Source organism: Dipteris shenzhenensis, chromosome 22 (genome assembly GCF_047967505.1).
Source record: "Dipteris shenzhenensis isolate YYH24624 ecotype China chromosome 22, Dip_SZ_1.0, whole genome shotgun sequence".
In the NCBI taxonomy this organism is placed as follows: domain Eukaryota; kingdom Viridiplantae; phylum Streptophyta; class Polypodiopsida; order Gleicheniales; family Dipteridaceae; genus Dipteris; species Dipteris shenzhenensis.
The window spans coordinates 50,998,161-51,025,077 of NC_141617.1; the positions used below are offsets into that span (position 1 = coordinate 50,998,161).

Sequence of the window (26,917 nt, forward strand, 5' to 3'; positions counted from 1 at the left end):
ACCAAGCTCAGTTTCTCCAGCAGTTTTCATCTGCAGTCAGATGACGAGACAGAAGTCTATGTTAGAAATTTTCCCAACAGAGGGTACGCACAGCGGAAGACTGATAGTAATGCAAAGGAGCTCACACAATGTGATGTGGGGTGTGGAATCACAAACTTCTTATGTGCATAGATGTGCAAGCCAGCCTAGGTGGGCTGCCACTCTAGCTCAGTCTGCACCTTCTCCTAGGTCACCTTGTCCTCCTGAATGTAGGCCTAAGGCTCCCCCTTTGCTGCTCCTGTCTGCTGTCCTAAGGGCTGCTCCAAGGAATGTGATCTCAGCAACCTTCTGCCCTAGAAGACAGTCTAGGTTCAGCCTCTCCCTGGAGCTAAGTCTGCAGCAAGACCTCTCTCCTTCACTTCCTGTGTAAAGGCCCAAGGATGGTGGATATGCTGCTCCTCCCAAAGCTGCTAGGCTGGATAATAACTGAGGGCTGAATGTCCTCCTTATATAGGCCCAGAGGGCTGATATTTGGCCCCACCCAGCATGCCCAAAATGGCCGACTGCTGGTCGGTTTTCTGCTCCCTCCTTGGCCGACTTTCCTAGCCCCTCCTGGGGCTCAAAACCAGGGCAAGAGCCCTTTGTTTATTGTGCAGGGCCCAGCCCTTTTGACCAGCCTTTCCAAGGCCTCGTTGGCTGGCTCAACCAGCCCCAACCAGCCTTGTCACTTGGCTCATCCAAGGTGATATATACCTAGATGAATCCAAGAACATCCTCTAAAAACTCATCCAAGGTGATCCCTGCCCCATCATATTGCGCCACGTATAAGGCCTGTTGCAGGCCCATCAGCCTGCCCACCGATCCCGCCATGCTGCAGCCCTTTGCCGGCTCCATGTCCTGCCCGTACAGTTCCATACACCTTGCTGATGTCATCGTGCCCTTCATAGGGCCCTGCTGCAGTCCGTACACCTGCTCTGCAATTCCGTCTTGCCAGGTCAGATCCAGGGCTTCATGCCCCCGCCATCTCTCCTGTACAAGGTCTCTTGTGCTGTCCACATGACAGCTCATATGCTGCCCATGTGGCAGCCCCATTATCTCCAAGTCTACCTCCCCCATGCTCTCCTCATATGGGGGCTTACAGATGGGGAGGTGACCATTCCAACAGTCTACAAGTTAGCATTTTTTATATTCAAAAATGCTACGTTGCGGATGCTTAGTCCCACTGGGAACAATACTTACCCCTAGTTCAAGGGATCCTGAACGACACCCATTCTTCCAGCGTGGGTCGGACTCCCTATGAGGCAACTTTCGACAAGAAGTTCAAGTCCCTTCTCACCAAGACATCCGAGAAGGTATACGAAGCCAATCGCCTCACTGAGACCTATGAGCAGATCATGGAGTCCATAAAAGACCGCATTGCCAAAGCCCAGGAGACCTACCGAACGCAAGCAAACAAGCACAAACATGACGTAAGTTACAAGGAAGGGCAGTGGGTTTATCTGCGGATCATGAAGAAACGTCTCAAGCAGATTGGAAGGAAGTGCCCAAAGCTTTCTTATCGAAGTTTTGGACCCTTTCCAATCGTCAAGGTGGTGAACGATGTGGCCATGAAGTTGCAGTTACCTTCAACATGGACCATGCACCCAGTATTTCATGTGTCCTCGCTCAAACCATATGTGGGTCCGGCACTAGCCACAGTACCAGATGTGGAGCAGCCTGAAGTTGTTGATGAGGCCAAGATCGTGGAACCAGAGTAGATTTTACTTCATCGGTTCAAAAGAGGAACAGGCAATCGACAACGTTTGTACAACCTTCAAGTTCAAGCATAGGGGCTCCCACGAAGCACCATGGGTGGAGGAAGATTTTTTCGCAGGCTATCTAGACCTCCTTGCAAACTACAAGGCGGCTTTCTCTCTACCCTAGTTCGAGTTTCAGCAGAAGGGGATGTCACGGGCATCCACAACCCCTGGCCATACTGGACTGCCACGCAGGCAGCCAGCTCAGCAGCAGCCCGCGTAGCAAAGGCACCACGTCAGCAGCCAATCGGCTGCCACGTGGACTGGTCGGTGCCACATCAGCAGCCAGTCATCAACGACAGCCCAGTCGGTGGGCAGCAGTAGGGTCGGCCATGCTGGTCAGTCAGTTTTGAGGCCCAAGGGGGCCAATAAAAGGCAGCCCCTTGGCCTTCATTTCTCATCCCACCTCAGGCCTTCCAGCCTTCAGTGAAGCAGCACCTAGGCCTCCCTGCAGCAGACCAGCAGGGTCGCCTCAGCCTCTTCGGGGATCTAGTGAGGATTCACCTCCTCTAGGTAGTCTAGTCTTCCAGTTTTGCAGTCAGGGTTTCAGCCCCTTCATACAGTTGTATGCAGCCCTTTGGGCATTCATAATTCAGTTGTATCTATTTCCTCTTCAGAGATCCACTAAATTCTCTCCCTCTGATTCTCTCACTCACATCCACAGCATCACTTTGTGCATTGAGTGCATCATCTTGCAGTTGCAATTAATATTGAGCAGGAGAGAGAGTGAGGATAGTCTATCTCCCGCTACACTCCAATATATATGGATACTCATCAAATAAACTCTCTTCCATCCACTAAGCATCTAATGCTAGAAGGTTCTTTAACTTCAGCAAATATTGCATTCTCACTCCATTCTTCTTTTTTGCAGGTACCCTTCTCTTGAGAAAATAAACTTCCTTTAGATACCAACAGCTCTATTGCACCTTCAAGTTTTGTTTCTTCTTCAAATAAAGGTTCTGAAGAAGGTTGTCCTTTGTAAGCCCAATTGCTGACATGAAAAGTATCCTTCATTTTTCATGCATCTAATAGTATCAGCCTGTATATAACCTGATTAGAATCAGGAAATACTGCTTCTTTCACTTAAAAGATCCATAGAATTTCACTGCCAGCTGTACATATCTGTTGTGAACATAAACCATGAACAATGCGGCTGTACTTACATTGCCACCCAAGGGATCCAGACCTCATCCAACACTAGCCCTAGTCTTAACGTCACGTTGTTGCCCGATTCTCAATTAGACTAAACTCAAATCCCTAACCAAATTCAACCAGAGTCCCATCATGATATAACAGAACTGCAACAATTCACAAACATGAAAATGACATGGCGCATAATAAATGTCAGAGTGTGCATAACAAAGTAGTGGCCTTGTGCCTCTTTGTACATCCAAAATCATATCACATACCCTCCTAGCGGCCATGCAAACATTTCAATATGACCACTCTCCTTGATACTTTAGATTGACTCCTCTTCTTGGGTGTGAAGGCCCTGCACGTGTGAGTGTATGTGAGCAAGGAGAGGTTGTGTGCTCCTCAATGAGCTTCATTGACATTCTGCAAGTGGGAGCTCTTTAGGCTACTGCTGAATGACCCAAATGGATCGGCTTATATAGGGCTAGATGCCCCCGAAATAGCCAACTAGGGCCTAGGGTTCAGCCGACCAGAACTAGCCGACTGACCCTCCATCTGCGGACCCTACTTAGGGTTCAGCTGCTGACCATCCTAGGCCGACCCAATTTGTGGGCTGGCCAACCTGGCTGCTTTGATAGCCCAACCAGTCCCAGCCGGCATCCTCCAAATCTAGACAAGGCCCAGTGCCTATTCTCGCCCCATCCAAGGCTCCTTTTACCCTGTATATATGCCCTAACAGAGGGCCTTTACCAGCTCTTAACAAGGGCCCATTATCAGCCCCAATTGCTGCACCATGTACGCTTCCATGATGCCTTATATACAGCCATGTCAGTTCTTGTAGATTCTGCCAATGGGTCTGTTAGAATACATCGCATCTCATGTGTGGTGAGTGAGGGCTTCTATGTGCGTGTGCCCACCCAGAGAGAGGTATAGTCAAGGGGAGTTAGCAGGCCTAATAGAGGCTATTTACGGCCTAGTATAGGCCACTGTAGGGGCCAAAGACCAGGCCAGATAATGGCCAAATTAAGGCCAACCCAGGACACGGACCATGGTCGGGTCGACCAACCTGACCAGGTCGGGTCAAACCCAGTCAGATCTGGGTCAGGTTAAGTCGGCCTGGTCACAGACCTGTTCGGTGGGTTTGCTGACTGGGTTTCCCCTTTAAATAGGATTCCCTTGCCACTCTTTAGGTGCTCCATTTCATCCTCATGCACACCTCTGGTTGGCACGGTTTTCCATGCTATGAACAAAGTTATCTTGCCTCATTCTGTGTCGCTCTCTCTATCTATCGTATTCTCTCAAGTTTATGCTTCCGCAATGTGCAACGTTGACAGGATCGGCCTATGAGCTGACTACATAGCAACCATCTTGGATGCTCTGTTCCATCCAGATCTGCCCATGTGGCATCTCCCTCTCATGCCCACATGACAGCTCATCGGATCCCCCATCTTGTGCAGGTACAATGTTCCCGAGGCTTACAGGTGGGGCAAGTGGTGAACACCGCCCGTTATCACTATCATTATCCAAGCAGAGGCTTACGCACCACGAGTATAGAATCGCAAGAAAGTTGTGTCGAAAAGTTGTCATGAAGAAACGTTAAGACCTTGAGATTTCACATGATATGGAAGTCCGGAACTACCTTTGACCAATCAAATTGCAACCCGAGTGTAGCCCAACGCAATTTGTAGAGAAGAGTTTTGGTGGACACCATCTTTGACAGCACTGAGCTGTTCTTGGCCAGATCTTTCTCATTTACAAACCTCTTGCATTGCAACCTTTCACAACTTCTGCTTTCTTTCCCATCACTAATTGACCTGCTATCTTTCACTGCATCATGTGCTGATGTAAGACGCACTGAAGCAAGCAATCTTTCATCCAGCTCCGCCAAATCTACAGTTGAAACAAAATCCTCCTCGCGACTTAACACCCGTGTACCTTGACTGTCATTCCTGTCACCTGTTGACTGAAGCATTTCCTCATTTTGAGCTCTATTCCACAAATCATATATATGCCCATAAAAAGCAGTGTGATTGGTGCGATTTGGGGGCTGAGGAAAATTTGTCAGACTCTCTCTAATCCAATGCATCTGCTCCTCCACAGTTACAGCTTCTGGAATGAAGTAGAAACCTGCATACAAAGCAAAGAAGGGCATAAAAATTAAATACAAGGAAGCGCTGGAACTTGGCCTACCTCAACAAAGTTACGTCTTAAAACATTGACAGCCACGGGATACCAGGATGCCCCTCCAACGTGAAGACTGGCCAATCAAACTTGTCCTCGACCCTCACTATGTCATTCTTGCAAATACTCCCATGACTTGCGAGCCTGCTAACCTTACGAAAATCTAAAACCTGAGACAGATCTGTTGGAGGCACCATTTCCCTGAGAAGAGACAAATTTGGATTACTCACCTTTTGCCAAAAAAAAAAAGAGCTTAAAGACAATAACAATCCTATGAACATCATAGCTCAAATGAAAGGAGAAAATAGATAAGGTGATTCCTAAACAACAATAGCAAATACAAGTTTCATTATAAAGATGCCAATGAAAGAATGTGAGGGTGCATATTGAAGCGTCAGGAACTTCATCAACAATAAGCACGATACACGTGCATGTGAGTAGGAGTGTATATGAGACAAAGGTTACACACCCCACAATTTGAAGGCTCGAAAGGGCACCTGAACCGTCGCTTGAAGAGAAAGAGAGAGGCACAGAGAGAGAGAGAGAGAGAGAGAGTCAAAATAAAAGAAAACCTTTGTAAAGACAGATGAGTTCCAAAAAAACAGCTAATTTCTTTTAAATATGGCATCCAGCGTACCTCAGAAGGTGCACATAAACAATAACGAGACACTATGTCTTCCCAACGGTACCACTAATACTTAGAGCTTACCAGCCAGTAGACCGCTGTTGCAAAATTGTGAGATTAGTGGACAAAGGTTTGCCTATAATAGTTCAGAACATCCAACATTGGGCTACAGTCCATTCATGTTCATCTATGGGTCAGCACCACTGTCTATAGGGCTTGAAAAGGAAAACAGACAAGCAGCCAAAGACTACATCAAAGACATGCATCCAATGTTGAAGCATATACCTAGATGAATCCAGGAACATTCCCAAACTCATCCTCTAAAAACACAACATAGTGCAGTTTCAATCTCACGATAGTCACTCATAAGATTGAAAACCATAAACTCCATCACGCAATAGCAGGGACTAGCTACTACGACATCCCCACTGACGTCATCAGTGCCCAACAGTGGGGGTAGACCACTCTCACACATACAAATCCACACACCCACACATACTTGAGCATCCATTTATACAAAGTCTTCGTACTGAGTTTCTGTCGGCACTCCGGAGGTGAAGGGCAAACTCAAACATGACGAAGGCTAGCACTAAAGGAGAAGGCTAATCAAAAAGTAGTCCAAATCTCTTCATTCAAGCTACAACTGCTTGTGAAGTCTAAACGAATTCATTTTAGTCTCTCCTAAACGAGCATCTAAATCTAAATCTAGCTGATAGGGCAACGCACCATTTAAGATAGAAAGAATTATCGCAATACCAACAGGCCGCAACTTGGACGAAAACTTCACAAGGTAAAATTTGCATGTCCGCCAATACGACAGAAGCATATACCTAGATCAATCCAGGAACATTCCCAAACTCATCCTCTAAAAACACAACATAGTGCAGTTTCAATCTCACGATAGTCACTCATAAGATTGAAAACCATAAACTCCATCATGCATAGCAGGGACTAGCTACTATGACATCCCCAGTGACGTCATCAGCGCCCAACAGTGGGGGTAGACTATAGTATAAAAGTATGCTCTCACACATACAAATCCACACACCCACACATACTTGAGCATCCATTTATACAAAGTCTTCGTACTGAGTTTCTGTCGGCACTCCGGAGGTGAAGGGCAAACTCAGCCATGACGAAGGCTAGCACTAAAAGGCTGATCAAAAAGTAGTCCAAATCTCTTCATTCAAGCTACAACTGCTTGTGAAGTCTAAACAATTTCATTTTAGTCTCTCCCAAACGAGCATCTAAATCTAAATCTAGCTGATAGGGCAACGCACCATTTAAGATAGAAAGAATTATCGCAATACCAACAAACCGCAACTTGGACGAAAACTTCACAAGGTGAAATTTGCATGTCTGCTAATACAGCAGAAGCATATACCTAGATCAATCCAGGAACATTCCCAAACTCATCCTCTAAAAACACAACATAGTGCAGTTTCAATCTCACGATAGTCACTCATAAGATTGAATACCATAAACTCCATCACGCATAGCAGGGACTAGCTACTATGACATCCCCACTGACGTCATCAGCGCCCAACAGTGGGGGTAGACCATAGTATAAAAGTATGCTCTCACACATACAAATCCACACCCCCACACATACTTGAGCATCCATTTATACAAAGTCTTCATACTGAGTTTCTGTCAACACTCCGAAGGTGAAGGGCAAACTCCGCCATGACGAAGGCTAGCACTAAAGGAGAAGGCTAATCAAAAAGTAGTCCAAATCTCTTCATTCAAGCTACAACTGCTTATGAAGTCTAAACGATTTCATTTTAGTCTCTCCCAAACGAGCATCTAAATCTAAATCTAAATCATAGGGCAACGCACCATTTAAGATAGAAAGAATTATCGCAAAACCAACAAGCCGCAACTTGGACGAAAACTTCACAAGGTGAAATTTGCATGTCCGCTAATACGGCAGAAGCATATACCTAGATGAATCCAGGAACATTCCCAAACTCATCCTCTAAAAACACAACATAGTGCAATTTCAATCTCACAATAGTCACTCATAAGATTGAAAACCATAAACTCCATCACGCATAGCAAGGACTAGCTACTATGACATCCCCACTGACGTCATCAGCACCCAACAGTGGGGGTAGACCATAGTATAAAAGTATGCTCTCACACATACAAATCCACACCCCCACACATACTTGAGCATCCATTTATACAAAGTCTTTGTACTGAGTTTCCCTCAGCACTCCGAAGGTGAAGGGCAAACTCAGCCATGACGAAGGCTAGCACTAAAGGAGAAGGCTAATCAAAAAGTAGTCCAAATCTCGTCATTCAAGCTAAAACTGCTTGTGAAGTCTACACGATTTCATTTTAGTCTCTCCCAAACGAGCATCTAAATCTAAATCTAAATCGTAGGGCAACGCACCATTTAAGATAGAAAGAATTATTGCAATACCAACAAGCCGCAACTTGGACGAAAACTTCACAAGGTGAAATTTGCATGCCCGCTAATACGGAGAAGCATATACCTAGATGAATCCAGGAACATTCCCAAACTCATCCTCTAAAAACACAACATAGTGCAGTTTCAATCTCACGATAGTCACTCATAAGATGGAAAACCATAAACTCCATCACGCGTAGCAGGGACTAGCTACTATGACATCCCCACTAACGTCATCAGCGCCCAACAGTGGGGGTAGACCATAGTATAAAAGTATGCTCTCACACATACAAATCCACACACCCACACATACTTGAACATCCATTCATACAAAGTCTTCGTACTGAGTTTCTGTCAGCACTCCGGAAGTGAAGGGCAAACTCAGCCATGACGAAGGCTAGCACTAAAAGGCTAATCAAAAAGTAGTCCAAATCTCTTCATTCAAGCTACAACTGCTTGTGAAGTCTAAACGATTTCATTTTAGTCTCTCCCAAATGAGCATCTAAATCTAAATCTAGCTGATAGGGCAACGCACCATTTAAGATAGAAAGAATTATCGCAATACTAGCAGGCCGCAACTTGGACGAAAACTTCACAAGGTGAAATATTCATGTCCGCTAATATGGCAGAAGCATATACCTAGATCAATCCAGAAACATTCCCAAACTCATCCTCTAAAAACACAACCTAGTGCAGTTTCAATCTCACGATAGTCACTCATAAGATTGAAAACCATAAACTCCATCACGCATAGCAGGGACTAGCTACTATGACATCCCCACTGACGTCATCAGTGCCCAACAGTGGGGGTAGACCATAGTATAAAAGTATGCTCTCACACATACAAATCCACACACCCACACATACTTGAGCATCCATTTATACAAAGTCTTCGTACTGAGTTTCTGTCGGCACTCCAAAGGTGAAGGGCAAACTCAGCCATGACGAAGGCTAGCACTAAAGGAGAAGGCTAATCAAAAAGTAGTCCAAATCTCTTCATTCAAGCTAAAACTGCTTGTGAAGTCTACACGATTTCATTTTAGTCTCTCCCAAACGAGCAGCTAAATCTAAATCTAAATCGTAGGGCAACGCACCATTTAAGATAGAAAGAATTATTGCAATACCAACAAGCCGCAACTTGGACGAAAACTTCACAAGGTGAAATTTGCATGCCCGCTAATACGGAGAAGCATATACCTAGATGAATCCAGGAACATTCCCAAACTCATCCTCTAAAAACACAACATAGTGCAGTTTCAATCTCACGATAGTCACTCATAAGATGGAAAACCATAAACTCCATCACGCGTAGCAGGGACTAGCTACTATGACATCCCCACTGATGTCGTCAGTGCCCAATAGTGGGGGTAGACCATAGTATAAAAGTATGCTCTCACATACAAATCCACACACCCACACATACTTGAGCATCCATTTATACAAAGTCTTCGTACTGAGTTTCTGTCGGCACTCCAGAGGTGAAGGGCAAACTCAGCCATGACCAAGGCTAGCACTAAAGGAGAAGGCTAATCAAAAAGTAGTCCAAATCTCTTCATTCAAGCTACAACTGCTTGTGAAGTCTAAACGATTTCATTTTAGTCTCTCCCAAACAAGCATCTAAATCTAAATCTAGCTGATAGGGCAACGCATCATTTAAGATAGAAAGAATTATCGCAATACCAGCAGGCCACAACTTGGACGAAAACTTCACAAGGTGAAATTTGCATGTCCGCTAATACGGCAGAAGCATATACCTAGATCAATCCAAGAACATTCCCAAACTCATCCTCTAAAAACACAACATAGTGCAGTTTCAATCTCACGATAGTCACTCATAAGATTGAAAACCATAAACTCCATCATGCATAGCAGGGACTAGCTACTATGACATCCCCACTGACGTCATCAGCGCCCAACAGTGGGGGTAGACCATAGTATAAAAGTATGCTCTCACACATACAAATCCACACACCCACACATACTTGAGCATCCATTTATACAAAGTCTTCGTACTGAGTTTCTGTCGGCACTCCGGAGGTGAAGGGCAAACTCAGCCATGACGAAGGCTAGCACTAAAGGAGAAGGCTTATCAAAAAGTAGTCCAAATCTCTTCATTCAATCTACAACTGCTTGTGAAGTCTAAACGATTTCATTTTAGTCCCTCCCAAACGAGCATCTAAATCTAAATCTAGCTGATAGGGCAGCGCACCATTTAAGATAGAAAGAATTATCGTAATACCAGCAAGCCGCAACTTGGACGAAAACTTCACATCCAATGTTGAAGCATGTCCAAAATAGTAATTAAAAGACTCAAGACACAGGTAAAAGTTATGTACATCCCCACAAAAGAAAGTCGAGTTTGAAGGTGGCAAGAAAGTGTATTTGAGAGTACCTGAGTCATCTAAAATCAAAAAGACTGGGGAGTATCCAAAGTTATCTCCAAGGTATATTGTGAACCATTCACAATACTTGAGAGGATTGGTGAGCTTGCTGATAAGTTGGCTCTAGCCTAAGATGTAGGGTACATCCAGTTTTCATGTTAATTGAGGAAGGAGTAATATACTAGTTGGAAAGGAGATTCTCATAGACTTGATATTCATCCAACATTATGAGCCACAAAGAATTCTTGACACAAAAGAAAAATTTACACGGCATATAACTATTCAAGAATATTTGGTTAAATGAAAAGATATGAATTCAGGAACATGCCGAAACTCATCCTCTAGAAATACAACATAGTGCAATTTCATGACAGTTACTCATAAGGTTGAAACAATAAACTCCAACATAGGAGGGACTAGCTACTATGACATTCCCACGGACACCATCAGCGCCAAACAGTGAATGTAGACCATAGTATAACATATGCTCTCACACACAAATCCACACACCCACACATACTTCCTCATCCATTTATACAAAGGCCTTCGTATTGAGTTTCTGTTAGCACTGCAGAGGTGAAGGGCAAACTCAGCCATAGCACTAAAGGAGAAGGTGAATCAAAAAGTAGTCCAGATTCTCTTCATTCAAGCAACAACTGCTTGTGAAGACTATAAGATTTAATTTTAGTCTCTCCCAAATGAGCATCCAAGCAAAAAAAATGCTTAGACCATCTAGCTGATAGGGCAACGCACCACTTAAAATAGATAGAATTTATCATCAACTCTGATTAAGGGGAGGAGCAGTTATAATGCGTGTAATGCAGGATAGCATTACCCTAGAAGATTGCTTGGAGATAAGATGTTAGATTATGAGTAGTGTCGTGTGAACACACCCTTGGGACACTTTTCCCCACCAGTTAGAAGGTTTTCCCCCCAGGGTTAGCATCAAGGTTAGTCTCCTATGTAGAGTATATAATCCTAATTTTGGTAGCTATCAAAGACATACAACTCTTGCATTCTCAATACAACTCCACATTTTGGTGTTCTCCTCTCATCTCAAACCCGGAATTTGGTTTCAGAGCCAAGTTCCCCTATGAGCTCAATCTACACATGCTCAGAAGAAGGTCCTCTAGCAAAACATATTTCTTTCAACGGAAAAAGCTTGACGGGTGCAGACAGAGTTGGCCCAATGCGCGATGGAATAAGGGTGGGAGTGGCTTCACCATAAAACAATACCAAAAAGTAGACCGTGGAGTGTCCAGATCTCCTACCCAATCTAATACACACAAACCACTGAGCATATCTCCTAAGCTGAAAATGATGCCAAACTCCTGAGTTTCCTTAATGTACCCAATAACTTGAATCATAGGAAGCCATTAATTCTCCTTGCTTCTGATGAAAACTGACTGAGTAACCCAACTGCATAGCTAATGTCCAGCCTTGTATTGGAGAGAGAAATGAGGCTGCCACTCAACCTCTGATACTCTTTGATGTCCACCAGTGGAGCCAAGTATTCCTTCTATAGCTATGCATTCACATCCATTGGCATTGCTGCTGATCTGCAATCTTTCATCTGATAAGCCTCCAAAATCTTTAGGCATAATTCTTCTGTGAGATGAAGATGCCGTTCTTGTCTAATCCTAGAAAGTAATGCAGTAATCCAATGTCCATTATGAACTCTTTCTTCGAGAGTTCCTGAAACTCCTTGATCTTCTCCTCGTGATTAGATCGTTAACATACAAAATAAGCATGACCTCCTTCCCAGAAGAGATATAGGTTGGCATCTGAAGGACTTCAGAGCAATCCGATCCATTTGAAGTACTCATCAATGCAGCCTTGTAGGGTGCCTTCTAGAATCAGCACACCTTGTCATCTGAAAGCTGAAACCCTAGAGGCTGTTCCACATAAACTCCTTCCTCAAGGTCCCCACTTAGAAAGGCTGATAATCTAACCCTTCCAATTGAGTGTATCCCTGCCTCTCCAGCCTCAAGGTGCCTAGCCCAACTGGTTGCAGACGGTGCAACCGGGAGTCTCGATCCAATCAAGGGCTGGCAATCCAACACGTGAGCTATCAGACTTTTACTGAACTTTGAAGACCCATTGGGTGTTACAACCTTCCTCCTTGCAGACCTGGTCACTAGGTCCCAACTATAATTTGGAGACATGGATTCCTCCCAATTTGGGTCTCCCTCAACTACGCCAAATGTCTTCAGCTCTTATATGTCAAGGGCAAAGTCTACTCCATTGGCTTGGTCGTCTTGATACTGGCTCTAATGTATTAGACTCCTCGAGTGTCTCCATGTACCATTAGGGAAGTCTCATAGATCCCCGCTCTGGCTGCTCCTAAAAATGCAGTGGCTCAACCTTTCCTTCCTTTCCATTCCACCCATGAACCAAATGAATACTTTGGAGGCTTCCATGTGTTCATATTCAACAGTGGAATCGGTGCTTTCCTGTCTATCATGCAAGAAGCTCTCAGTGCAATCTTGGTTGTCCTTATCTTATAGAGATTTCTCGTGCACTCACCTTCCTTTGTTGATCAAGAATCCGAACTCCCTAATTATCAAACTCTACCTTTCAGAGAGACGATTTTGCACATCTTGGGAACAAGAAGCACATATTAAGTACCTTAATCTCACCTTTCTCTATGATGGAGGGAACACTACCTAATCCCTCCACTAGACACTTTGAGTTGTCGCCAATTGTGATTGATGACTTGGGATCCACTGGTCCGATGGAACTATACCATTCCCGCTTGTTGGTCATGTGCCAAGTGGACCATTATCATACCAAACATTCTCTCGTTTTGTTACCGCATGGCTATCGATGGTATTCCTTGGATTAGAGGAATAGTTCATTGATGACAACGTAACTGCTGCTCTTTCTCTCGTCCTTGGGCGTCTCCTTGCCATCCTTGTTGGCTGCTTTCTTCCTGCATTCCTTGGCATAGTGCCCCATCTTACTGCAAAAGAAGCACTTAACCATCTTCCTCTTTGAATCAAAAGATATGTCCTCTTGCCCATCCTTCTTTGCTAGAGATGTTGACTTTCCTTTGCCTCACTCAGCTTTGTAAGTATCCGTGCCATCGTTCTTCATTCAAAGTTCTTCTTCAAAGAGCTTGGCTCTAAGCTCCTCAAATGTGATCGGGCTGCTCCAATGAATGCCATAACAAACCCTTGGTAGCTCCGTTGTAGCCTGCACGAAGAGAGGATCTTGGGAACAACTTATTTGGGTCAAGGCCCCTAGCACAAGCTACTTTCTTCTCACCCTATGGACAGTCTACTTTATTTTCTTAAGCAGCATAGACATGAAAGCCTTATGACGTGGACTAGCTACGTAGATGTTGATGATATAAATTATGGAGAGAGGAGGCTCCATGGGGATCCTAACTTAACAACTATGTCAAACCACTCACCCGTACTCCATTTGGAGCACCCGTGACCAAGCTTACCCCAGAGGAGACATTGGATACCTAACTCACTGTACAAAAAGGAGAAAGTCAAGTTTTCACTCAAATTTGAACGCTATAGGAACCCCCCCAGAATGGATGGGCTTTGTGGATGGCCTCTCAAAAGCACTTAGACGGAAGAGGACACTCCGCACAGGCTTGGCCCCATAGAGATATGTTTTGTGTGGGACAGACTTAAGTAAGGCCCCTCAACCTATATAGACGGCCCATTTGGGGCCTTGTAGGGCACTCGCTGAGCACTTGCTTAAGGCTATTGCAGCTCACTGAAGAAGCACACAGCCACAAGCATGCTCGGCAGAGTTAGGAGCAGTAAAGGACCCCTCCAATAAGCATCCATAAGTCGTGGTTTGCTGCACATGACGATCTCTATGGAAGCATCAACTTGGCCTATTTTGGCATATGTTTTGACCAATAATCTAAGAGAGATTTTAATTGTTGTATTCTTGTCCATTGTTCCAAATTTGAGTGTTTGTGAGTTTACTCTTGTGCACACAATTGTCAACTGAAGTTGGATCTAGAAGGTGACCAGTTTGTTGTTGGTCAGAAAGTAGTGGATGCAAATGCTTCAAGAATTTAATTTTCAAATTATACATAAGCCCAAAAAATCACATGCAGGAGTTGAGCGGTTCTCACAATTACCAATGTCAGTTGGTGATAAAGGTGTAACCACTGAGTTACCAGGTGTTTGTAGTTGATTTTACTAAAATGATGAGATGCTATACTATCTCTCATAGGAATTTTTTCCCAAGCAACTAGCTATGAAGGCTTGGAAGTTTAGCTTAATAGGTGGACAATTGTATTTGTCAAGGTGCAAATGGTATCCTATCAAGATGGAATCTACCACATGAATGAGTTGCAGCACTTGATGAAGCCCATAAGGGGGCTATTGGAGGTCATTTTACATATTACTTCACAACTCAAAAAGTATATAATTAGTTGGTAACCCTCATGCTTAGTAAATTGCCTACAAGCTAAAATGGGTCGGTGACAACCCTTACAACTAGAGAGATATCGAAGCTATAAGTTTAGAGGATCTTATTTCCTTGTTGATCCAAAAGGACACACGGCAAAGACTGTGAGGATCCTAGCAATGAGAAGGCATTCAAGGCTACCACCAATGGTACAGGCAAGGGCGTTTAATGCTACCACCGATGGTAAAGGTAAGGACAAGCAAGAGAAAGGCAAGCCCAAGAAGAGAAGTCAAGAGGCTTCTGAGGATGGTGACTCTTCTGATGAGGAGAGCAACAAAAAGGAGTGCTAACTACTATGACATGCCTAGCCAAACGAAATAGGCAGATCAAAAAAAGGAGGACCAAATCCAAGAAAGGAGAACCTTTACTAATGTGGTAAATAAAGAGGCAAGTACCGTTGAGATTGGATATACAGAACACGAGGTGACAATGCTCATGTTCGATATTGAGCAATGTTGGAAGCTCCCACATCCTTTGTGAATGAGGTCACAGCATAGGTTATCAAAGCATGCTGGGGACGAGCTGGTATTCATCATTGGATGGCCATTCTAGCGGAATATGGGCACCGATTGGAGCGTTGGCTCCAAGACTAACATGTAAGCTGACAAGTACTTCAGGGAGGTACTTGATCTATTTTGACACCAAGCAACAAGAAGTTGAAGACCAAGGGTACCTCATCTCCCTGTGTTTTATATGGTCTAGGGAGTAGCATGATTGGAACACAGAGTTTGTTAGGGTGGAGGGTGAAAACTTACAAAGCACGCACAATTTACGTATCAGCATTCGATGCCTTCTATTGATTGGTGGACCTTGTTCGTCTGGAAAGCTGATCCTGACAGGTGAAGCTGATATTGAAGTCTTCTCAAAGAAGACCAAAGGAATGATGCTGGACAAGTTAGGTGAAGACTATGGAGACGACCATAGAGCCATGTGATTGGGGGTATCTTGGGTTCAAGATTACTAAACATTGAGCAAGACTCTCTATGACATCACCTTCACACGCGGGGTAAGGCTCTTGGTGTAGCGAGCGGCCTGGCTCTGGATGGTATAGACCCCAACCTCGGGACAGTTAGGATCGACTCACTGAGTTTATGGCTCATTACTGCAGATGTTTCTGTTTAGTTAAACCATAGTACATGATTGAGAAATCCGAGTCCGATCAGGGGGTTGCTTGAACAAGGTCACATCCGATCTAATAGAAATCCTTTTACAAAGAGGAACAGAGCTATGCTCCTCGCATTGACTAAGTGGAGATAGCTAAAGTTTTGATTTCACAGGATACACAAAGTATATAATGGTTCAGCGCTTTTCAGGTGGAAGGAAGTATTTTTCATTGATTGACCCATATTCAGAATCTCGATTTCGCACCAGACAAATACAGGGAAAGGAAGAGAAGCACTTGAGCCTGGAGGAACGGGTGGATGTGGAGGAATGCTTGTAGAGCTTGTAGCGCTTTTCGGCCCTTCGAAAGGCAGTGCGATCGGCATCCCCGGCCTGGGCGTCCACGTAACCCATGTTACGAAGACGCAGCTGGCGCCACCAGCAGCGTTTCGAGAGGGGCTGCGTTTGAGGGGAGAAAATGCGCAGGCGATCTTTCAGGACGCTGGTTTCCGATTGAGGTACCCACAACAGTGGTTACACCACAGGAGAGATGCCTTTAGACATTGAAAAAGGCCATGTCAGCACTTATGCCTAGGGCTGCACAAGTGCGCTTGGGCGTTGCCTCCTAAGCTCTTTTGGAAAGCAAACTAGATTTGCTGGAGGCACCCTTTCCATCAGCATTTTCTAGGATTTTTAATGGAAAAAAGCGAATGAGTAAGTATGTGGACATGAGACACGACACACGGTCCATTTGGACCCGATCCTCCCTACAAATGTCAGGGGTGGTGATTTATTATTGATTTCATAATGTCCATATTTTGAAAGCTGAAGTCTGAAGAAATAAAGCGATTACAATAATTGATCCTTCTTGGAATCTATGCAATATTGTCACATGGACTACAATCATATGAATAAAGGTGTTCAATCTTGCATCCAGCTTGGATATTCTTGCTCCCTCGCATTGATAACATGCATCAAAAGAGAGGAATATTGTAAGAATTCAGGTTGAAAAGAAGCAATTTTGAATGGACGAGGAATTAAAAATATTTGCACGATAATATATAATATATAATTATTAAAGCCACACATAGTATGGGCGGGGAGGCGGCACACTTCCTTCCCCGAAGAGTTATAATCCGAGGGAACGGCGGGCCCTTCCCTAGGTGCCGAAATAACGCCAAGAATATAAGCGCAGAGAATAAGTCTCACGAATGGATAAGATATTGGCATATTACCTATATGTCAATATTCGTAATCATAGTCGTATGCCAGTAAAATCACCACGAGTGGCTGCTAATGCTTTCTTTGCTCCAGCTTTGCTACAAAGAAACTGGAACCACTAAGGTGAGAAAGTAGCCCAGGGCCAGTTCTCCCAATCTTCACCTATCTAGAGTACCAAAGAAACATGATGAAAGAGCCAAATATTTCACACCTCAATATGCATTTTCCACACCCTAAGTCCATTACAGAAGCACCTTTTAACAATAGGGAATTTCTTGTGATTCCCATTTGATATGTTTCTATTCGAATCTGCATAGCTTTCCCATTGTCAAATGACTTGAAATTAAATATCATTAAGAACAACCTAAACAATGCAAAGACAATGAGATCAATCTTGTTGGTGGAAGTTTTAGCATTATAGGAATTCAGATATGCGTCTTAGTTGCACTTTCAAATGTATCGAGTCCTTCTGGGTATCAAGAGCTGGCACGTGATAAAGAGTTCACATGACAAGCTTGACAAGCTGCTCAACTGATATAGGTGGAAGATCCCATCTGAGCCAACTCGATTCTCTTGTTTTATTCGTTGTTACAAACCTTTGATTATAGGTTTCTTTAATCTTAATTAAGTAAAGCACAAATGCTAGAATTTGCAACCCTCCCTCACGTGCATCAGATTTGGATACACGGCTTGCGGTGTGTCTTGTGATGGCGCTCACCTTCCTCAGCACCGCCAAGGCGATCACCCCCACAGCATGCACCTTCTACTTACCGAAATCACTGCCTTGTTGGACTTATTCTAAGGTAAGACATGTCAGATTACTAACTGGCATTCGCGTGAAAGCATCACATGGTAAGTCCAATGAGGCTTCCCTCTTTTCAATGATTGGCACCTCGATTTGCAGGTGAGATCTAGTCCGTTCCATCATCGATGTAGGTGAAGGTACACACCACCGGAGGTTTGCAGCAGCTGGACTGCCAACAAGAGCGATTGAGTTGGTGTGAAAATGCTTTCAAGAACTAGTTGAAGCAAGTAAAAGGAAGTAGGATTGCATATGGTGCTTGACCATTTACTTGGATTGGAGATGTCCCTGGTAAAAGCTACGATCATTACGTCCTCGACGACTATCTGACTTAATATTGTCTATGCTTTCGACCAAATATACGCATAATCGGCTCCTTGTGGTGCACAAAAGTTTGAATCATTGTCTAATTGAGCTCCCGAGTCCCGAGAGTCTTGATTCAGTTTTTGAATTAAGGCTTGCTTCATCATCTTAATTTCGAGATGATTGAAGTGTAGCAATGTCAAAATCCCTTGCTAGCACAGGAACCTATTGGAATGAAATTCAAGAGTCGGAGTGTCAGGTAATGACCTTGCTCTTATCATCATTCTAAAATTTCATTCCAATGCTTGATCTATGATCATTGTGATCTCATCGTATCCTAAGATAGAGACCGCTCAAATGAGTGCCCCAAAACTTTCAGTTGTCCCTTATTGAGAGCAACAACGCACACTTGCATAGAGGAATGCACAACGTCCACAAAACAACATTGATTGGATCATTTGCAAAGTAAAATCGTGTTGTAAATCCTATAGGAAAGAGCAATGACAATGGTCTCCTGCATCAAGAGAAGGGGTCGAAGGCCAACAATGGCAGTGGCATCCAAGTAAACTCTGTGCTACATCTCGATGAAAAAGATGAGAATTCCAATCACACAATTTGCAATGTGAGTTTGGAGGTTCTTCTCTGCAGGTTGCCCAAGATCACGTGGGTGTGAATGCTTTCCACTCCTCCACTAGTGCACACAAGAGAGCCACCTAGCCAACACCAACCCCCCTAGTTAGAATCCTTCCAGCCGGTGTCGTTGATGGTAGTACCTTCGTATATCACAACACTTATATTTTTTACAAACAATATAGGTCCCCGACTTGCCCACATCAAAGAAAAAGAGGCCAGTGCAAAGTTCTTCCACCATACCGAAGGATGGATCCGATATCAAGTCCATTCTTGTTAGAATGTTGATCATGGGCTCCTTAATTGTATTTCAAGATAATATGTGTGGATATGACAAATTACACCGTGCATTTTTTGTACAGCCCGATCTCTCTACAGAGGCTAGGAAGGATGAAGACTCAGAGATAGGGTGCACCAAACAAGGTGTGGAAGCTGCTACGCCGCATAGTCCAAAACCTCAAGTCAAGTGTTCCAACATCCCCACCTCTGGGTTTTGATAAGGTGTCCCACGATTTTTACGTTTGGTCGTAGAGCGGCAATTTAGGCCTTATGGGACGCTATTGCTAGCCAAGAAACTGTGCGATTGCCTCGAGTGGCAAAGTGGCAAGGCATACACAGACAATTGAGCAATCTCCACCTTCGTTAGTAGCCCTTTCATCTGAAAAGGGATCGATTGCAAAAGGAGTAAGTAAAAAATTGATGCAACTTATTAGAGCACTTGAACTAGCAGCGAATGTTATAGCACCTGATAAAGTAGTACAACTTCCTTAACACATTGACCTTCAGCCAACCTACAATGCTTGAAAGTACCAACGGAATGGATGTCATCCTCAACGATGAGTCCGAGCATGAACCTTATAGGCAAGAATCGATGGTCAATCAATCCCACTACCACAAGCTTCTTACCTAAGTTCAAAGCATCAGATTCTATTTATATAGTTTAGTTCTTTGAAAAGCACGTAGGTGCTTTTAGTGAACAGCTTTTGTCATGTGAGATCAATGGGAATTGATGGAGATCAAGGGTCCATATTGATGACAAGTGGCTCAAGGAGGTGTGAGAAAACCAAAACATCCCTTTAGGTTGCCTACCGTAACGATTTTGTAAAGGGCATTGGGTTCACCTTGGGTTAAGCACAACGATCAATGGTTCAATCATATTCAGGTACCTCGATTGGGGCAGCATTGATGGAAGGAGGGCATCCCAAAAATTTGTGGTGGAAATTCACAAGAGTTTCAATACTCCACTATAGCACTCCCTCTAAGGAGGCGATGCTAATAAATAATAAATAAATAAAAACTTCTGCAAAGCCTCCTCTCCACCCATTTGGTGCATCCAAAGCCTCTAATGTTTTGGCCAACCAAATGCCATTTGCATGGGGCTACACTACATGCTCACAACAAAACAATGCCAACATGGAGGAAGACTACAAGAGTGTGAACAAAGATTGAATGAAAAAAAAAAGTATAGTTCTCAATTGAAGGCATAAAAAAAGGATAAAAGCCAAGGGTTTCATAAAGATTGAATACAAAGAAGCACCTACCAAGGATAGTACTTCGTGAGCAATTAAGCTAAGGTTACCCAAAGAAACATGAAAGAAGCCATTAAACTAAAGGAAGTAGTATAGACCATGCAAATCAAGTCCTTATTTCTTTATTACCACACATTATAGAAGCTCTAGGCACACCCTTTAATTATTGTAAACAAATGAATAATAAAGACAAGAAAGAAAGAAGAAATGAATGGAACAAGCAAGAAACAAACTAGAATGATGGAGTATGCATTACCATTGCTGCATGCACAAGCACCAAGAAGGATAGTATGATACAGAAGGAAGGAGGCTTCAAGGCAAAAGGAAGGCAGCTTATAAGGATGTAGCATAAAAGATGAAAGCAAGAAAAAACAAATATAAAAATCGACTATGAATGATGACACAAGCATGTGCGAGCCCAAAAGAAGATTGATAGCAAGGATACTATAAGAAGTTGACCCCAAGAATGCATGTTCTTAGGACAAGACTTTGTACCAAAAGTCCATGAGGATATGGACAAAATTAGTGGTAGGGTGAATGTTGATGTGGCCAAAGATATGCACACCAAAGAATTGACTTGTTAATCCAGTTGACAAGCCTTTGCTATTTGTTTCACAAAGGTAAGGTAAACTCTTCTATTGAGGCCCTGTTCTTACCTCCGTCTCTCTAGTGTTGTGAGCATTATACACCACTCGACTTCCATGAGGTACCAAGGCAAAACCTCAAGCTTCAATCTTGTGGGATTCCTAGCTCAAAGAGAAGTCAATCCTCATATGTGTATGCATGTGCATGCATGTGCCTGTACAAATAACATTATTGGAAACATAGAGGAAGAAGTTTCGAAAGACCAAAAGGTCTATAAGACTTAAAAAAACAATGAGCAAAATGGGTGGAGCCACGAAGTGGGCATTTGCACCCCAAACAAATACACATACGAATATTGAATATTTAAACCCATGGGAAGAAAGATATATCTGTAATGTGGTATCACTATGATGGTCCTCTATATGTGGTTTGAGGAACCAAGCCCACCATATGGTTGAGAATGGATAAGAGGGTTTGAGCAGATAGATGCTTCAAGGTGATCGATGCTATGGAGGAATGAAACCTGTGATCGAGCGTTAACGTTGGTCAACCTTTATGGTCTACTATGGCCTCCTCACAGTAGCTCTCCATCAAACAAGTGCCACTGTCACCCCATCGGCTGTGCCCTTGGTCTAGCGAACATGGAGGAAAGATCCCAATCCTCATATGCGCATCAACATGCTAGCAGGTTTATTGTGTCTCGCACTCCAAGTCTTGATTGTGCCATCTTCTTTAGGGTTGCTAGTTCGTGCTATCCAAGTTAAAAAATTTGGTGATCACCCTTTGAGTAGAGTCTAGCTAAGCCTCCTAATCACATTTATATGTCCTGTGAGCAGCTAGTCTTTGTGGCATATAGCCTCATGATTAAGATCGCTAAATGTCTCGGATTCAGAGGGACCAAGGGGCTAAATAGGGGCTTGAATCAATATCTGAAAATACATTGGTGACGGCCTTGGATCTACATAGTAAACAAGCATAACGTGCTCCTCTGACTCAATCTCACGTAGATTACATATAGTGCAGATGTTGTCATCTCTAGGTATCCCCTTCGCACATCCAATCTCAAAACATAATCAGCGTGAAGAAACAGAAACACAAAACTTCCCAGCTGATCGGGATCCTCAAGGAGTTGGGAGGTGAATCCATGTATAGGGTGGCAGGTCACTAAAGCCCTCCTAGGAGATCTAGGCGGTGATCTCTATAGAAGTTGAGCTTCACAAGGAGCTTAGTGGGTGCTAAGAAGGTACTATATGTTTGGTGCTTTTACTGTCACTTCCAGGATCAGACCAAGTCTCTTCTCTTCGATTCTTTGGTTTACCTATATTGTATGTATGGAAGACCATGTTGGGGCCCTAATCTACTAGATGTAGACTAGGCTTGGGTAGAGAGGCTCCATAACCTCTTGTTAGCATGAACGATTTGCAGTAAGCCATTGGACCCACATGAGATAATCTTGGCTGAGTTTGGGGTCCCCCCACTCCAACTTGACATAGCATCCCAAGTGATCATGTACCTCCATAAAGTCATAGATATTGGTTCCTCACAACCTTAGGCTGAGTAGGTTACCATGGTTAGCCTTCTACACATCCACAAAATTAGCAACTGAGGTGATCAAAGGTATTGATATGTAGTTTTCTCATACATGCATATGATTTACAAACCTTGGACTCCACATGGGGATAGACTGCCTCCTTTTCAGTATAGCCTTGAGGCCCACTCTATTTCACTCATGTGACATGAGTTTAACCAAGGCATTGGGAGAATCTCATAAAACTATCACTCAAGCTTGTCAAGCATGGTGTATCCCCTGCTCAGTCGAGAATGCATTATGTATGTGTTTGTATTTGTATATGTGTGTGTGTGTGTGTGCGCGTGTGTTTGTGTGTGTGTGTGTGTGTGTGTGTGTGTGTATGTATGTATATGCATATGCATATACATATGTACATGTATATTTGTATGTGTATTTATATGTCTGTCTATGTATATGTATATGTATATGTATATGTATATGTACATAGTATATATAAAAAGCTATTTGAAAAAGCATGTGGACTCCTATTTAAACACAGAAGGTGCGTGAATTTATAACAAGACATGTAGGCAAAACAAGAGTACTTTTGAAGTATTGATGTTTATGTTGCAGTCATCTTGTCTTCTCTCTTGCCACCATTAAGCACCTCTCCCGTGATTCCTCTTCTCTTTTAGTACTCCTCATTGTCCATTGAGTATATCAGGTTGTGTGTGTGTGTGTGTGTGTGAGAGAGAGAGAGAGAGAGAGAGAGAGAGAGAGAGAGAGAGATGACAAGGCGATGGAAGCTTCATGTATTAGAAGCAATGTGATAACGGAGCAACAATGATTCCTCTTCTCTTTTAGTACTCCTCATTGCCATTGAGTATATCAGGTTGTGTGTGTGTGTGTGTTTAGATTAAAAAGTGCCATCAATAATTGAGCCATACAATTAATTCCATCAATTGGATAAAAAGTTAATAAAGGGAAACATATAAGGAAAAGATGTTTGAGAATTTAAGTTGAAAAATGCAACTAGAGTTTGCAAAAATTTTGATCAAAATTAAGAATTTTTAATAATATTGAGTTTGACAAACATAATATTGAAAAAAGATGTCGAATCCTCAAGTAGTCCAAGTTCCGAGGTCGAGGTCCACTTACTTGCCACCATCCAAACAAACTAGGTGTTAGAACATCATAGTTACGTTTGGGTAGACAGGTAATGCATGTTTTTCCCGGCTTGTTATCGCTTTACCTAAGAATATAGACAACCATATGGATTCTTAGATAATTGAAAAAATAATTTAGCCACAAGTGAAGATTAAGTCACAAGTGGAGTAAGGAGCAAATGAGTGCATGGATTCAGAAGTGATTATAGGAGGTATGGGATGATTAGTGAGCTTGGTATGTGGGATGGTTAAAAAGAAAGTGTAAAGGGAAGATTTCACGGGAGTACATAAAAGAATAATTCATAATTAGGGAAGTATTCATGTGTGTGTGTGTGTGTGTGTGTCAAGAAATAAGTGGCTGTGTGTGTGAGATACATTTACTAATTAAATTTTGTGTGTGTGGCCCACCCCCAACCTAGAGGGTAAGACCACATGGTGGGGAGTAAGCCCACCATGTGGAACTTACTCCCCACCTACCGATAATAAATGAATAAAAGTGGATCTGTATGATAAGTGTCAAAATGAAAAAATAATGCCAATAGTAAATGCGTAAACCACTTCTACAAAATAGATATAAAAGTCAGTAAAAAATAAGGTGAATCACAACATGACTAGGGATTATCCATGCTAAGGAATTATCCAATGGATGTGAATTAATTGTATGGAACTACCCCGACCAAAGGCTAGTTGGGAAATCAAAGTGTGTGTTTAGATTAAAAAGTCCCATCAATAATTGAGCCATACAATAAATTCCATCAATTGGATAAAAAGTTAAAAAAGGGAAACATATAAGGAAAAAAAGTTTGAGAATATAAGTTGAAAAATGCAACTAGAGTTTGTAAATTTTTTTATCAAAATTAAGAATTTTTAATAATATTGAGTTTGACAAACATAATATTGAAAAAAGATATCGAATCCTTAGGCGGTTGGGGTCCACTTACTTGCCCACCATCCAAACAAACTAGGTGTTAGAACATCATAGTTACGTTTGGGTAGACAGGTAATGCCTGTTTTCCCTGGCTTGTTATCACTTTACCTAGGAATATAGACAACCATATGGATTCTTAGATAATTGAAAAAACAATTTAGCCACAAGTGAAGTTTAAGTCACAAGTGGAGTAAGGAGCAAATGAGTGCATGGATTAAGAAGGGATTAGAGGAGGTATGGGACAATTAGTGGGCTTGGTATGTGGGATGGTTAAAAAGAAAGTGTAAAGGGAAGATTTCACGGGGGTACATAAAAGAATAATTCATAGTTAGGGAAGTATTCATGTGTGTGTGTATGCGTGTGTGTGTGTGTGTGTGTGTGTGTGTGTGTGAGTGAGAGAGAGAGAGAGAGATGACAAGGCGATGGAAGCTTCATGTATTAGGAGCAATGTGATAATGGAGCAACAATGCGAGAACCAGAATGCGTAGAATACACTATGCAAAAAGTGCACATAAAGGAAGATCAAGAGAGAGAGAGGAGAGAGAGACCAATATACGTAGTTCACTCAATGTGGACTACGTCCATGGAGAAACTGTGAGTCCTACATTTTCCTTATCCAATAAGCGAGATGATACAAGATATAAGTAGTATATCCACTGTTCTCCTGCTATGTGAGCCACACCCTCATCTTACAATTTTAACCACACAAATCATGCACCAATTTTTGTGTATTTTTGGCTTCGGGGACGTTGCCACCAAACCCCTACTAAGGGGACCTAATGCATGTCACCGATCCCCCTTGGGAACCCCTTGGTAATAGTCCTAGGGGGGCATTGTCTCCCCTTCATAGAATGGGTATAAACACACTTGGGTCCAAAGTACGACCAAAAAACAACCTCTGAAAAAAAAGATTAGGCTCCACATACAACAATATCCCACTTGGAGACTGATCATAGTAACTCCATCGTTACTACACTCACTTAAATTCTTTGGGCTTGGCTATCTTTCATTTGTTACTCATTCTTGAAGGCCAATTGAAATTGAGAAAGAGCTCAACTTCTCCTTGGTTATCACCTTAGTCAACATGTCTGCGGGATTTTGGCTAGCATGTATCTTTTCAAGCTTCAATTGACCATCCTCCAAAACAGATTGGATGAAATGATATCTGACCTATATATGTTTGATTCTTGAATGGAAATCTGAATTCTTTGCGAGATGAATAGCACTATGGCTATCACTATACAAGCTGTAATTTTCTTTCTTCTTTCCAATTTCCTCCATAAACCTATGCAAACAAATCATCTCTTTCCTAGCTCTGTAATTGCAACATATTCTGCGATATGAATTCTTTGCGAGATGATTAACACTATGGCTATCACTATACAAGCTGTAATTTTCTTTCTTCTTCCCAATTTCCTCCATAAACCTATGCAAACAAATCATCTCTTTCCTAGCTCTATAATTGCAACATATTTTGCGATATGAATTCTTTGTGAGATGAATAACACTATGGCTATCACTATATAAGCTATAATTTTCTTTCTTCTTCCCAATTTCCTCCATAAACCCCTGCAACCAAATCATCTCTTTACTAGTCTCTGTAATTGCAACATATTTTGCGAGATGAATAACACTATGGCTATCACTATACAAGCTTTAATTTTCTTTCTTCTTTCCAATTTCCTCTGTAAACCTCTGCAATCAAATCATCTCTTTACTAGCCTTTGTAATTGCAACATATTCAGCTTCTATTTTAGAAAAAGCAACAACATTTTGCAACTTTGAAACCCAGCTTACCGATGTTCCATCTACAGTGAAAACATACTCGGTGGTGCTCCTTCTTCCATCTTTATCACCTACCATATCCGAATCGACATATCCTTATAGAGAAATGTTTGAACCCTTGAAACATAATGCATGAACAATAAAATCTCTCAAATATATGAGAATCCACTTTATAGCCATCCAATGTTCTTAACCTATATTGTTCATAAATCTGCTCACAACTCCCACTGCATGTGCAATATTTGGCCTTGTGCATACCATTGCATACATCAAAGCTGCCAATTATTGATGCATAAGGAACCCTTAACATATAGTCAATATCCGCTTATGTCTCGGGACACATATCCTTCCATGATCAGAAATGCCTTCCATGATTAGAAATGATTAGCCAAAGGTGTACAAATA

General features: G+C 42.6%; 1 protein-coding gene across 2 annotated transcripts in view; it reads right to left on the reverse strand.

Moving 5' to 3' along the window:
- LOC147888255 (oxidoreductase, 2OG-Fe(II) oxygenase family protein) overlaps positions 1 to 16,718 on the reverse strand; it is a 57,905-nt gene extending 41,187 nt beyond the window's left edge. For both annotated transcript variants that reach the window (XR_015543105.1, XM_087393442.1), the window contains exons 1-3: positions 16,352 to 16,718; positions 5,143 to 5,291; positions 4,549 to 5,036 (exon numbers count right to left, since the gene is read on the reverse strand). Coding sequence is in view for 1 of the 2 variants with exons in the window: in XM_087393442.1 (XP_087249568.1) it covers positions 4,549 to 5,036; positions 5,143 to 5,291; positions 16,352 to 16,467 (753 nt within the window). In the remaining variant the exon portion in view is untranslated. The remainder of the gene's footprint in view (positions 1 to 4,548; positions 5,037 to 5,142; positions 5,292 to 16,351) is intronic.
- Between the last annotated feature and the right edge of the window lie 10,199 nt (positions 16,719 to 26,917).